At 47.4% G+C, this 14,140-nt stretch overlaps 1 protein-coding gene across 1 annotated transcript in view; it reads right to left on the bottom strand.

The window, feature by feature from the left end:
• Nucleotides 1–13,870, bottom strand: part of LOC132578137 (sodium channel protein type 5 subunit alpha-like) — a 60,156-nt gene extending 46,286 nt beyond the window's left edge. Inside the window, 4 exon segments of the mRNA XM_060247993.1 lie at nucleotides 3,351–3,453; nucleotides 11,946–12,128; nucleotides 12,588–12,782; nucleotides 13,730–13,870. Of these exon segments, the coding sequence (XP_060103976.1) occupies nucleotides 3,351–3,453; nucleotides 11,946–12,128; nucleotides 12,588–12,782; nucleotides 13,730–13,846 (598 nt within the window). The 5' untranslated portion in view covers nucleotides 13,847–13,870.
• Between the last annotated feature and the right edge of the window lie 270 nt (nucleotides 13,871–14,140).

Here is a 14,140-nt window from a genome sequence, read left to right as displayed (position 1 = left end):
TTGGGCTATCACTGAAACACCTGTATAATATGGAAAACTTTTTCTCTGAAATTGTACCATTGCTTTGGTTCAGAGAAATGGAGGTTTATTAGCTATATCACTCATATACTATTAGTTATTGGTTTAAGTGGTGCTATGGAATCAAAGGCCTTATCATTTAAACTTAATCATAACTCCAGCTACTACATCAACATAGCTGTTTCCTGCACACAGAGCATCAATGTACATGGAGTGCATAGGGAGTCATTATTCATTTCAATGACAAGGACATGGCTACATATGTACCCTCACTGTGCGAATAGAGATTTCCCCAAAACAAGTGAAAAAAATCACAGGAGCTTTTTAGTTGTAGATTTCCAGGCTGTATTGTCGTGGTCTTAGCATAGTAGTACCTGAGGCTTTGCCAGTAGCTGGACCAACATCCTCAGAGGCAGTCAGGCCCATAGCCATGGGGGTGGGGGGCTAGGCCCCTCCACCCAAACCCTTCTTCCAACTATATGGCCCCTCCATTGCTCTCCAAGCTCTCCCTCTCCCCGCTGCTCTCACAGCCCTGCTCTCTCCACCGCCACTGCTCTAGCAGCCCCCGATCTCCCCATTGTTCTGTCAGCCCCTGCCCTCCTCTGCAGCACCTCCCTCCTCCCTCCCGGTAAAGCCCCGGTTCCTGAGGCTCTTTCAAGGAGGCCCCCCCACTGATCAGCTGATCGGTGGGAGAAGCAGTGTGAGGCTTGCGGCTTCTCTGCCGGCTTTCCAGTGTTCTCGGCACGTTCAGCGCTGGGGCACTCACAGTGGGAAGGACCAGCTGGTCCTTCTTGCTGTCGGCACCCCAACACTGAATGTGCTGAGAACGCCAGAAAGCTGGCAGAGGAGCCGCCGGCCTCAGCACCTCTTTTCTTGCTGATTGATGGTGGGGGGTCCTTGAAAGAGCCCCAGGAGCCAGTGCTTTAGCATGTGGGTGGGTGGGAGGGAGGGGTGATGTGGCGTGGAGGAGGGCAGGGGCCGATGGAGCAGTGGGGAGATCGAGGGCCACCAAAGCAGTGGGGGCTGCCAGAGCGGGGGGCCCTCCACCTAAAATTTTATTTCCTGGGCCCCCCCCACCAAAAATTTTCTGGCTACGGCCCTGCTGGTGAAACATCAGGTACTACTATGGCACTACAGCCTGGAAAATCTACAACAGGTAATGAACTCCAGCCGTGAAAGCGTTCGGCAACACAGAAGCTTTATGTACACACAATTGCCAGGGATGAAGGTCCTATCTGAAGCACTTTGTCTCTGGCAATTTGCTACAGAGCTGGAACTGTAGTACCTGGGAGATGACAAACTGTTGCATAGAACTGGTATCAGCCAGGAAGCAATGGGATCAGGCAGGAATGAGATGCAGCTGCCAGAGGTGGAGGGAGGCAAGCAATGCCAGCCAATGCCTACAGGGCTGGGTAAAGGCAAGTTGTGACTGCTAGAGGTGGCAGCTATGGCTTGTCCTTGACCAGCCCATTGGGCCAAGGTTGGCACAGTGAGTTTAGGCTGCAGCAGCACTCTGCCAAAGAAGGTGCCTACCTCTGCCCACCTTTGACAACTGGGATGGCAGCTCATCCTCTCAAGTCTGGCCTCATTGCCCCTGGTGTGGAATAGGTTGTTGTCCACTGGGAATGTTCCTGGTGATTCTAATGGCCAATCCATATAAGGTCAATGTGGAATGACCACCCAGCATCGATGGTAGATTGTGCCCCATGTGCAACACATTACTATTTCCTTTAGGAGAGGGACAACTATTCCATCATATGGGAGAAACTAAAAGGATACTATTGATGATACCATCTGGCTGCTCTTGAGGCATATACATATTCCATATATTCATCTTCCTAACACTACCTTGGATTCTGCTTTTTGGTCATACTAGAAGTGTAACAGAAGCTTGGGAAGTGGCTTTTATTGATATAAATTGCATCATTTCTCAATTTGGGGACCTTATAAAACTTAGATAAAAAAGCAGATCCAGGCCCTGAAATCTTTGATTCAGTTTTTAAGTCTGAAAGTATGTCATCTCTTTGTTTTTGTTAAGGAAATGGTGAGTGCCGAGAATAATTAATTAACCTGGTAAAGCTCCAGTGGAAAGGTACATACAGTGCATTGATTACAGCAGGTGTAGACTGGAGTAACTCAGGCCCGTAGTTAATCAGGGGCCCACAGGGCCTGGCCCCCTGACAGATTTTGGTTCTTTTAGCCCCTCACCCTCCATCCTAGGGCTACCACTCTCCCTCCCACTCCTGTATGATTTAATTGCACAGGAAGGGCACCCAAGAGCAGCTGCTGCCTGTCCTGCGCCATTAAAAGGGCGAGCCAATCTTCTTATTGGCTGGCTTTAATCACATGGGGGGGGAGGAAGAGGGATGGCCCCCAGCCTCTCCACCTTCCTGCTCTCACCCCCATGGCCCCTTCCCCCCACAGCCCCTAAGTATGGGGCTGGTAACTCTGTGTAGGTTTGCACTGTTTGTCACCTGACACATGGAATTTTTCATAAGTGAAAGAATACAATGCATCATGCATGCTTAAGCCCAGTAAAAGCAAATAGATTTAAGCATTCTATACTGTGTGCTGAACTACTGCTATTAGCTAACACCAAAAACTATTGTGTGGAGTGTGCCTTAAAGTAAATTCATCTGAAATCTATAATGAGAAGATGATACAAACATATGCTGAAAACTCAGAAATAAAGCAGTAACAAAAAGCCATTTTAAAGGTCATATTCAGATTTTTTTTTTGGCCCCCACAGCAGCCTCCCCCCAAAAATGGGGAAAGAGGACCCTCCCCCTTGAAGAAGGAATAGGAGGCCTTTTGAGATTCCATGTGAGGAGCATGGCAGGAAAATTGTGCTTGCAAGTGGAACTTCTTGCACCCAAGGAAATGTTAGCCTGGATTCAAGCTGAAAGTTTTTGAGGACATGACCCAAGGCTTTCCAGATGAGCCAGTTATACTCCCCTTGAATAAACTAACATTTTTAAAAAGAATGATAATCTGGATAATTTCCTTTTTTACAACCCAACTGAGGAAGAAGAAGAAGAATTGCAGATTTATACCCTGCCCTCTTCTCTGAATTAGAGACTCAGAGCAGCTTACAATCTCCTATATCTTCTCCCCTCACAACAGACACCCTGTGAGGTAGATGGGGCTGAGAGAGCTCTCTCAGAAGCTGCCCTTTCAAGGACAACTCTGTGAGAGCTATGGCTGACCCAAGGCCATTCCAGCAGCTGCAAGTGGAGAAGTGGGGAATCAAACCTGGTTCTCCCAGATAAGAGTCAGAGCACTTAACTACTACACCAAACTGGCTCCACTACACCAAACTGGCTGGAACTTACCCATACTTTTGCTGAGGACATTTGCTGCACTTGTTAACTTTTGTCTTTGAAATGGATCATCAGCTATGTTGACTGGCAGCTGATAAGACATTAATATTTCTTTCTTTTGAAGTAAAAAAAAAATCAAAGGTGAATGTTTAAAGTGTTGCTACAACATCTCCATTTATTCATGCTCCCTCCCATGAGTAAATATCAAAACACAAAGAAAAATGAGCCTCCTATAGAGATCTAATAAAAAAACTGGTTAATGCCACAAACTTATTTTCAAAATAACTAGCAGTAGTAAGTTATAAGAAGCAACTAAGATTAAGAGGCATATTGGTCCTTAAGAATAATCACACCAGGAGTCTGCTAGACCAGGGGTGGCCAAACTGTGGCTCAAGAGCCACATGTGGCTCTTTCACACATATTGTGTGGCTTTTGAAGCCTCCACTGCCCTATTGGCCAGCTTGGAGAAGACATTTTTCTCTTTAAATCACTTCTCCAAGCCAAGCTAACTGGTGGCTTGGAGAATACATTTGCAGTTAAAGTTGCTTTCTTTCCACCTCTCCTTCCTACCTCCATCTATTTGCCTGCCTGCCTTCATGACTCAAGGCTCTCAAGCATCTGACATTCCTGTCTTGCGGCTCTCAGACGGCTGACATTTATTATACATGGCTCTTTCATTAAGCAAGTTTGGCCACCCCCATGCTAGACACTGGAAGTAGTATCAACCTGAATTCAACCAACCTCACAAGCTAAGGAATACTGGCTTCCTGAAGGGAGATGTAATGGAGACTTCGCAGTGTAAATTATGGTAGTGGTCTGCTGCTTATGTGAAAACATTACATGACACTCAAATTATTAAACTACTTCAAACAAATTTTCTTCTGTTGTTTTGAGATTGGATATTCATTACATACACATCAAATATTAACAAATATGCCATTGATGCCAACATTTGACATCTGGCGATAACTGAAGAGATTTTAAAATCAATTCATTGGACAATATTTGATCATCAACATGCAACAGTGTTCAGAATTTTTCCTAATTTAGCAGTTGGCCTGCCATAGTGTTTAGTATTTAACAGAAGGCATTTAAAAGCTTTTAGACACTGAACACTGTTACGCAGTTGGCATGATAATCGATTTCAAGGACTGTCAAGTAACAGTATTGACAAATCTGAAGAAGTATCTTAAAAAGTATGCATGCACATGAAAGCTTATACCCAGAATAAAACGTTGTTGGTCTTAAAGGTGCCCCTGGACTCAAACTTTGTTCAGCTGCTTCAACATGAGTGTATTTACAAATGGTGTATTTAAAAATGGTGGCCATTATACAAATTGTACTATATTATTAAATCAACAGTATAACATATCTCTAAACAGGGCTTTTTTGGTAGGGAAAAAAGCCCAGCAGGAACTCATTTGCATATTAGACCACACCCCGATGTCACCATGGTTTCACACAGGATTTTTGTAGGAAAAGCCCAGCAGGAACTCATTTGCATATTAGGCCACACCCACTGATGCGAAACCTGCTGGAACTGTGCTCCTGTGCATTTTTTTGTTTGGGTAAAAAAAAACCAAACAAAAAAACTGTCTCTAAAAAAATAATAAAAACAGAAAAGTGGAATTCTGATAAAAAGTAGATATTGATTTTTTTTTCTGTGAGTGCTAAATATCTTATTATGAAAGGGTTACTGTCTTTTCATGCTATGCATAAACTACTGTCTTGGTGTTATCTTGCATCCCTTCCTGTCCCATCCCATCCCATGCTTTGCATTGCTTTGGTTTTGCACCTGCCTGGATGTTATGACTAGTAAAAACAGGTTGCTTACCTGTAACTGATGATCTTCGAGTGGTCATCTGTGCAGTCACACACATGGGTCTTGCCACAGGCAACGGATCCATACCTCGGAGCTCCAATAGCTCGTTTATAACGTCTTTTGGCGCGCTTTCCTCCCGCCCTGGGGAGCAGGCAGCGACTGCGCATGCCTGGAGCGGGGGGAGAGCGCCCATTCCACTCAGTTTCTTCCAGCCGCCACTGGCAGTGAGACTACAAAAGTTTAAGCAAGAAGTACCAAAGGTCAGCAGCGGGGAAGGCTGGGTGGGCGTGTGTGACTGCACAGATGACCACTCGAAGATCATCAGTTACAGGTAAGCAACCTGTTTATCTTCTTCGTGGTCTCTGTGCAGTCCCACACATGGGTGACTAGCCAGCTAAGTGTCCTGGAGGAGGGTGCTGGAAAAGAAGGAAGTTAGTCACATGGCCAATAACAAAGATTGTATGACATAGGAATATAAGCGGATGTACTCACCCCTCATCTCAGTGAAAGATGGATCTGAGGACCGCTTGGCCGAAGGAGGCGTCATGTCTCGCACGAACGTCCAACGCATAATGGGAGACGAACGTGGAAGGAGAGGACCACGATGCAGCAGCACAGATGTCCTCTAGGGAGACGCCGTGCAGGAAAGCCGAAGACGTCGAGACCGCTCTAGTAGAGTGAGCCTTAAGGCCTTCGGGCAGAGGCTGTTTAGCCAGTTCGTAGCACAGCCTGATGGCACTAACTACCCATTTAGACAGTCTCTGGGTAGAAATTTTGTGTCCTTTGCAAGGTTTTCCGTATGCCACAAACAGATTAGGGTCCTTACGGAAAGGCTGTGTACGATCAAGGTAGAAAGATAAAGCCCTTCTGACATCCAAAGAATGCAAGGCCCGTTGTCCTTGGTCGGTTGGGTTGGGGAAAAAGGTTGGTAGAGAGGTTGAAGTCGATAAGTGGAACTGGGAGACAACTTTAGGAAGGAATGCAGGGTCCGGTCTCAGAACAAACTTTTCCTTGTGGAAAATGGTGTAAGGAGGATCATGGCGGAAGGCGCATAAGTCACTTGCCCGTTTGCCAGAGGTAAGGGCAACCAGCAATGCTGTCTTCCAGGAAAGAAGATTGAGGTCTATGGTAGCCATAGGTTCAAATGGCGCTTTCATCAGCGAGGAAAGAACTAGGGATAAACTCCAAGTTGGGACAAGGGGTTTAACGGGTGGATTGAGGTGCAACATGCCCTTGAGAAAAGACTTAGACAGGGCATGAGAAAAAACTGTTTTACCGTCTACCGGATTGTGAAACGCAGAAATGGCAGACAGGTGAACTTTCAGGGATGAGTAACAGAGTCCTGATTTCTGTAGAGAAAGTAAATATTCTAAGATCATATTGAGAGGTACGGACTCTGGATGCAGATGGTTAGCAGTCGCGAATGAACAGAAGCGCTTCCATTTATGTTGGTACGAAAGCCTTGTGGAGGGCTTCCTTGCGTTGAGAATGATGTGGGCTACCTCTGTGGAGAGGCAGGAGGGCGAATTCTCCAGGCCGTCAAGGCCAGCACCTGAGGGTTGTGGTGCAATATCTGACCATTGGCTTGGGACAGAAGGTCGCTCACAAGAGGGAGGCGACGGTAAGTGTGATGAGATAACTGGAGAAGTCTCGTGAACCACGGTTGCCGTGGCCACCAAGGGGCTACCAGGATGCAGTCCGTGCCGTCTCGTGCGATCTTCATCAGTACCCGAGTCAGTAGAGGGGTTGGTGGGAAGATGTAGTGAAGAGGGCCCGTCCAGCTGTGTAGAAAGGCGTCGTTCCCCCTTCTCGAAAAATAGCGTGGGCACTTGGCATTGTCCCTGGAAGCAAAGGCATCCACCATGGGTGTTCCGAAACATCTGAAAATGCGTCGAAGGTAGGTCGGGTTGAGGGACCACTCGTGGTCGTCCAAGCGAAACCTGCTCAGAGAGTCGGCCAGAACATTGTCGACACCTGGGAGGTGAACGGCGGTCAAGTAAATGTTGTGCTTCAGACACCATTCCCAGAGTGAAATGGCTATACGGCAAAGCCGGAGAGACCTGGTTCCTCCCTGCTTGTTGATATAATAGACGGTTGCCATGTTGTCCGTTGAAATCTGAACATGCCTTCCGTTGATCAGTGGGAGAAAGGATAAGAGGGCCCTGTGCACAGCAATCAGTTCTAAGCAGTTTATGTGCATGGCCCTCTCGGAGGGAGTCCAAAGGCCTCTGACGGTCTTGTCCTCTAAGTGGGCTCCCCATCCCCACTTTGAGGCGTCCGTTGTCACAACCGCCACTGGAGGCGTCGGTAGAAACGGCATGCCCGCAAGGAGATTGCTGGGTACAGTCCACCACTTGAGAGATGAAAGTGCTCTCTGGGGAACAGTGAGTAAGACACTCTGCGGTTGCAATTGAGGATGGTAGGCTCTTACAAACCAAAGCTGTAGTTGTCGCATTCGTAGCTTGGCAAAGTGGATGACGGAAGTCGTGGCGGCCATGAGGCCCAGCAAGCGTTGGATTGTGAACGCAGACTGGCAAGGCTGTCGTTGAATTGTCCTGGCTAAGGTGATGATAGTTATTGCTCGATCCTCGGGGAGGAAAGCACGGTGGAGAGAAGTGCGGAGGAGAGCCCCTATAAACTTGATGTCCTGAGTAGGCTCGAGATGGGATTTGGATGTGTTCACACAAAGGCCCAGGGAATTGAGAAGAGAGAGCGTTGTGTTGACATTGCTCTGCAGACGACGTTGAGTCGGTGCTATGAGAAGCCAGTCGTCGATATATGGGAAGACTGTGATGTCTCGAAGTCTGAGGGCAGCTGCCACCACCGCCATACACTTGGTGAATACCCTTGGCGCGGTGGAGAGGCCGAAGGGCAGGGATACGTACTGGAAGTGGTCCTGTCCCATGGCGAATCGCAGATACTTCCGATGATGAGGTCGGATTGTCACATGGAAGTAAGCGTCCTGAAGATCTAGGGAAGCCATCCAGGAATTCCTGGGAATAAGAGGCAGGATGGCCTGTAGGGAGATCATTCTGAACTTCCTGTATTCGATGAACTTGTTTAGCTTCCGAAGATCTAGGATAGGGCGCTTCCCTCCATCCCTTTTGGGGACCAGGAAGTATCTTGAGTAGAATCCCGTCCCTCGATGTTGGGGAGGAACGGGTTCTATGGCATTTTTCTGGAGCAAGTCCAGAATTTCCTGATGGAGGAGTGCAGATGGAGGGGTAGCTATGAAGTGGTGGTGGCGAGGTGGCGAAACGAACTCTATTGCGTAACCTAGACGCACGATGGTAAGAACCCAAGAGTCGGTGGTGATGGAACTCCAGCTTGGGTAAAAGGGAGATAGTCGGGTATGCCTGTTGGGAGAGTCAAAGAGGCTGCTTGCCTGTCTGGGATTGCTTCTTAGAAGGTTGAGCCCGTGGCCTCTGATGGAAAGGCTGCTTTGGGAGAGGTTTCCTTTTCCAGAAATCCTGAGACTTAGGAGACCGTTGACGGCGCTGAAAGGATGGCTTCCACAGTCTTTGCCTATTAGAGGGCAGTGAGGTTGGTTGTGTGACCCCAAGACGTTTCGCCCTTTTGCGGCCGTCATCGACCGATGCGAGGACCTCGTCCGTGGACGCATGGAATAGTCCCAGACCATCGAAAGGGAGGTCTTCTATACGCTGCTTGATGTCTGGCTGTAAGTTCGTTGAGCGCAGCCAGGCGTGGCGACGTAGGGCCACCGAAGTTGCGAAGACTCGGGAGGAACAGGAAACCGCATGGCGGATAGAATTTATTTGTTGTTTTGAGACACGGGAGAGCTCAGAGACGAGAGCCGAAACAGCTTTCTGAGATGAGTCAGGCATGGATGTGATGTGTGGGGTGATCTGGTTTGCCAAGTTGAAGGAGTAAGCCGCAAAATAGGCTAAGTAATTGTTCAACTTAGAGTTGGTTGAAGAGAAGCTATAAATTTTCTTAGCTAGAGTGTCCAATTTTCGGCCCTCGCGGTCCGGAGGAACGGGGGTGGCGAGATTGTTTGTTCTTGGTGGCGGAATGGACAACAATAGAGTTGGGTGCCGGGTGGGAGGCGAGGAATTTGCAGTCAGCTGCGTGCACCCTATAAAGAGAATCCAGGCGTCGGGAAAGAGTAGGGATCGAGGCCGGCTTCTCCCAGGCTTCCCGAAGACCCTCAAGGTGTACAGGAAGCATAGGAAGCGTAGAGCTATCCGGGAAATCTGTGCGAACCAGGTCATGTACCACATCCGAGACTTTAGGTGAATCAGAGGACATGGGGATGTTCAGTGCGGAGGCCATAGTTGTGATCAAATTAAGGTAAGCCTTAGAGCTATCGGATGGTGAGAGCCTAGGAGGTTGGTCCGATGAAGGCGAGGCTGGAGCCTCCTCGGAGTCAGAGTGGTCAGAGGTATCTCTATCTGAAGCCGAGACGGGGTGTTGAGGTGACTTGGGCTCGACAGGTGAAGGGTCCCGAGGACGTTTAAGCGGTGAAGTAGGCGGTTTGGAAACCGATGCGGATGCTGTCCTGGGAGAATCTCGGTTCTGAGTAAGGACAGGAGACTGCACAACATTGTGGGACCCATGTACAGTATGGGAGCCGAAATCATCTCGGGTCCAAGGGGCTGCTGCATCATCCCGGGTGCGAGGGGTTGCTTCTTCTCGAGGAGAGTAGTAGTGATGCTGATAATCACCATAGCAACCGGGAGACAGATGGCAGTAGTAAGGGGATCGCTGGTCACGTGAACGGTAGTAGTCACGGGGTCCGGGAGAATAATATTCCCTGAGTCGAGGCATATAGACATCTCTGGAGAGAGGCTCTGGTTCGAAGTCGGAGAGATGCTTGTAGCTGTGGCGCGATGGCGAACGCAAGTACCGATGGTAACGTGAGTGAGGTGGAGGGGACGGAGACCGGGATGGAGAACGGTCCCGTCGATAGCCACGATGGTAGTCACCATACCGAGACCGGGAGCGATCGCGGCGATGGTCACGATGGTCATCTCGATGCAGAGAGTTGAGGCGATCTCGGATCGGAGATCTTGGACGGAGCGGAGACCGCGAGCGAGAGCGGAGCCGCGGGGATCGAGATCGGAGTCGATGAGACGAGACCTGGGTAGAAGACTCCTTAAGCAATGGAGTTGTAATGTCCTTAAGCACTGGTGTTGTAATGTCGAGGAAGGATTCGGGTCGAAGAGGTGGAGGATCGGACTCGAGAATATCCATAGGAGGGAGACTGTGTACCGAGGGCGATCTAGAGCCAATCGGGATCACTTCAATAGAAGGCTGAGTGAGGCGGGGCATTTCCGAGATGACATCGGAAGGAGCCGAGAGTTCGATTGGTAAGATCAGATTCGAGTGAGAAATCACGGAAGGAGCCGACTGCGCAGAAGCCGATTGCGCAGCCGTCGAAGCCGATTGCGCAGCCGTAGCAAGGGCGGAAGTGCTGGAAGCCGACGGGTCGCGGCGCTCACGCTCACGCACGGGCGCGATGGCGGAGCTGGAAGCCGACGGGTCGTGGTGCTTCTTAGGCGCCGAGGTGGTCGGGCTGCAAGTTTCCGGACTCGAGCGGTGCGGCTTCGACAGGCTCGAGTCGCCGTGACGGGCCTTTTTAGGCGTCTTATGCCCCTCAGAGTGCTTAGAAGCCTTTTTGTCGGACTTATGCTTCCTAGGTGCGATAGGAAGGGCCGAAGCTGCCGAATCTCCCGCTCTTAGTGGGGGAGGCGGCGGATCTGAGGTGGACATTGCGCGGAGAGAAGACTCCATGAGGAAACTACGAAGACGAGCTGCTCTGTTTTTCCGCGCCTGCTTACCGAAGCAAGCGCAGTGGTGGCAGGTGTCAACTCTGTGAGATTCCCCCAAGCAGAATAGGCAGAGCGAGTGACCGTCAGAGGACGGAATTTTAGAAGCACACTGCCTACACCTTTTAAAGGTGATTTTCCCTTCCATCCGTTCCGGACAGGGGAAGAGAGGGAAGGGAGAGAGACGGAGGTGGGGGGGGGGAGTAGAAAGAAAGCGAAAGCGCAGAAGCGGGTTCTTCTTTTTTTTTATATAGATTATTAGGACGAAGGAAAGAACAAGTAGTAAGAAAAAGGAGAGATAGTACGATACCAAGAGACGAGCCAGAGGAGGAACGCAACGAGGTAGGTGTTGTCCGGGCGGCGGAAGGGAAGAAACTGAGTGGAATGGGCGCTCTCCCCCCGCTCCAGGCATGCGCAGTCGCTGCCTGCTCCCCAGGGCGGGAGGAAAGCGCGCCAAAAGACGTTATAAACGAGCTATTGGAGCTCCGAGGTATGGATCCGTTGCCTGCGGCAAGACCCATGTGTGGGACTGCACAGAGACCACGAAGAAGATCAAAATGTATCAAGTGCCACCTTGGACAGTGGGAAAAAGTGAAACTACAAGTCCAAAGAATGCTTGGGAAAATAACTGTGGGGGGGAAAGGCTTATCATTGCTCGCTATGCTTTCGCTGCACCTATATTATTGATGAATTTGCTTTGGTGGACCGGATCTGACTCAGACCTTGTGTCTCAGAGTTACTCGCTTGGGATTCTTAATAAATGGAACTTAATACTCCAAAAAGATCTGTTTATTGAGTACTCGGGGGGGGGGGGGAGGGACCTGACAGTGAAATTCTGATAAATGTTGAATTTTTAGTTTTTTTAAAAGTAAAGATTTATTAAATTTGTAGCCCTAGGCAACACCTTCTATATCCAGCTAATCTTTAGGGAATAAGTACTGTTCCATGTTGCATATCCAAGTGCTGTATTTAAAGCTAGCGCCTCATAAAACTCACCAACTCCTTTTGAGTTTTATCAGGTGTTGAATAAAACATAGTTTCATCTTCCCCGTAAATTCTGGGCTTCTTCTTTTTGAATTTCCTCTTCCTCTTGCTTTTTCTTTCTTTTTTATTGGATTCTGCACATGGCATTTCTGTGTTTTCACCAGTGGATAACTCATGCCTTTGGGCAGCTAATACCTGAAACAGATACTCTGTATGTAAGAGCACTAAGCACCTTATTGGTAAGAAAGATAAAGAAATCCTGTGAATGCCTGCTTTCCAGTACAGGAGAGGCAGACAGAGTAGAGAGAAGCGGTTTTGCCTAAATAGCATGGCATATATTTTCCAACCATTACAAACAATGTATATATAATAAGCAATTTGTCATTGTCTGCAGCGCTATAGAGTACCCCACAACACAACAACCCTGTAAAATAGGTTTGGTTAAGAGAGTATAACTAGCATAAGGTCACCCAGCAATCTTCTGCAGCAGACTTGAACCTGGTTCTCCCAGACCTTAGCCCAACTTTTTGACCACTCTACCACACTGATTCTTGCTGCAGCATTACAATATGATCATGCATGTTATTTTGATTGTTAAGAACAGCAACACAATATAAGAAGTTGAGCTCAGTATACAATAATATTTCAACAGACCTGTTCTTTCTTTAGTATTTCTTTCGCTTCCTGAAGTAACAGTTCCCTTGCCTTTGTGTACGCAAGTGTCGCTTTGTGCTGCTCTTCATATGCCATTATCACAACAGCCAAGATTAAATTGAAGAGATAAAAGGAGCACATAAAGATGACTACTACAAAAAAGAAGCTGAAGGTTTTCCCTGATGATCTGATAACCTGAAAGGACAAATATCTCAGTCTGACAGATTCTCATTGGTTTATATTAATGTTATGTAATTATTTTTAATTTTTACATGTTTAAATCACATCCTTTCCTGTATGGTCTCAGAGTAGTTTATAATAAAAAATAAACATTCAATAAAATAATAGCACCAGATAATCAAATAAAATAACAATAAAAGATTAATAAAACATCAATAAGTATAAAAAAGCAAATTCCTAGAGAGTAAGCCAATCAGTGAGTAGGTCCAGAAAGTGGGGCAGTTCCACAAATTTAACCAAAAGTCTGATGGAATACAGTGGTCTTACATGCCCTGCAAAATGCAGGAAGATCCTGCAGAACACAGGCTTCAACAAGAAGCTGCTTCTAAAGGGCAGGAGCAACAACCAAAAAGGCCTTGGTGGAAGATAAATAGGCAATCTGGGGACCAGGCACCTGCAAGAAGCCCCAAGGCACTGAATGGAGGGTAGGGTTGCCGGGTCCCTTCGTTGCACCAGCAGGGGGATTTGGGGGCATTTCTGGAGTAGGCAGGATACCACACAATGCGCTGATGTCACCTGCAAGTGATGTCATTGTGCAGGCTATGTTGGGGACGATGCTCTACTTTTGGGACAAAACTCTATGGTCAAATTGGCCTCAAATCATAGAGTTGTGCCCCAAAAGCAGAGTATCATCCCCCCCATGTCACCAACACACTAACATCCAGGGCTTTTGTTGTAGAAAATGCCCAGCAGGAACTCATTTGCATATTAGGCCACACCCCCTGATGTCACCATTGTTTCACATAGGGTTAACCAAACATATTAAATTATTAATGGTAAGAAATGCATCACACAATATTAAGGAAATATGACACACATTTTCACTATCACAACTTTAAAAAGTTGGCATCAAGGAGTAAAAGACTGCTGAAGCGAAATAAAACAAAAATCTCTTGTTTTACCTGCCGATATAGAACTTCCCAGTTATCTTGTGTCATCAGTCGGAACAAAGACAGAAAAGCCCATCCAAAATTATCAAAACTGGTGTACCCATAGTCAGGATTTTCTCCGTATTTCATGCAGATATAAGATTTTGGACATGTACTTTCACTAATACAGGAACAAAAAGTATGTTACTGATAGCTTTCAAGGAAGAGTTTTCTCTGATTTGAACATCCATAATGCTCTGAGGCATATTTTAATTTTGTTCCTATTTGAACAATTATTAATTATAACGAATAATAACACAGCTTTATAATTCATTCAAGCTGCTGTTTACAATTGTCAATCTTTTGACTAGGCCCTCCACTGTGCCTTTAAAAGTAGCTTGATCTTATAATCACTACCTAATACAGAGTAGCTTCTACTCAAAG

This window comes from Heteronotia binoei, chromosome 10, assembly GCF_032191835.1.
Source record: "Heteronotia binoei isolate CCM8104 ecotype False Entrance Well chromosome 10, APGP_CSIRO_Hbin_v1, whole genome shotgun sequence".
NCBI lineage: Eukaryota > Metazoa > Chordata > Lepidosauria > Squamata > Gekkonidae > Heteronotia > Heteronotia binoei.
The sequence above is the reverse complement of the archived record's forward strand: the minus strand, read 5'-3'. Positions and strand labels throughout refer to the sequence as shown.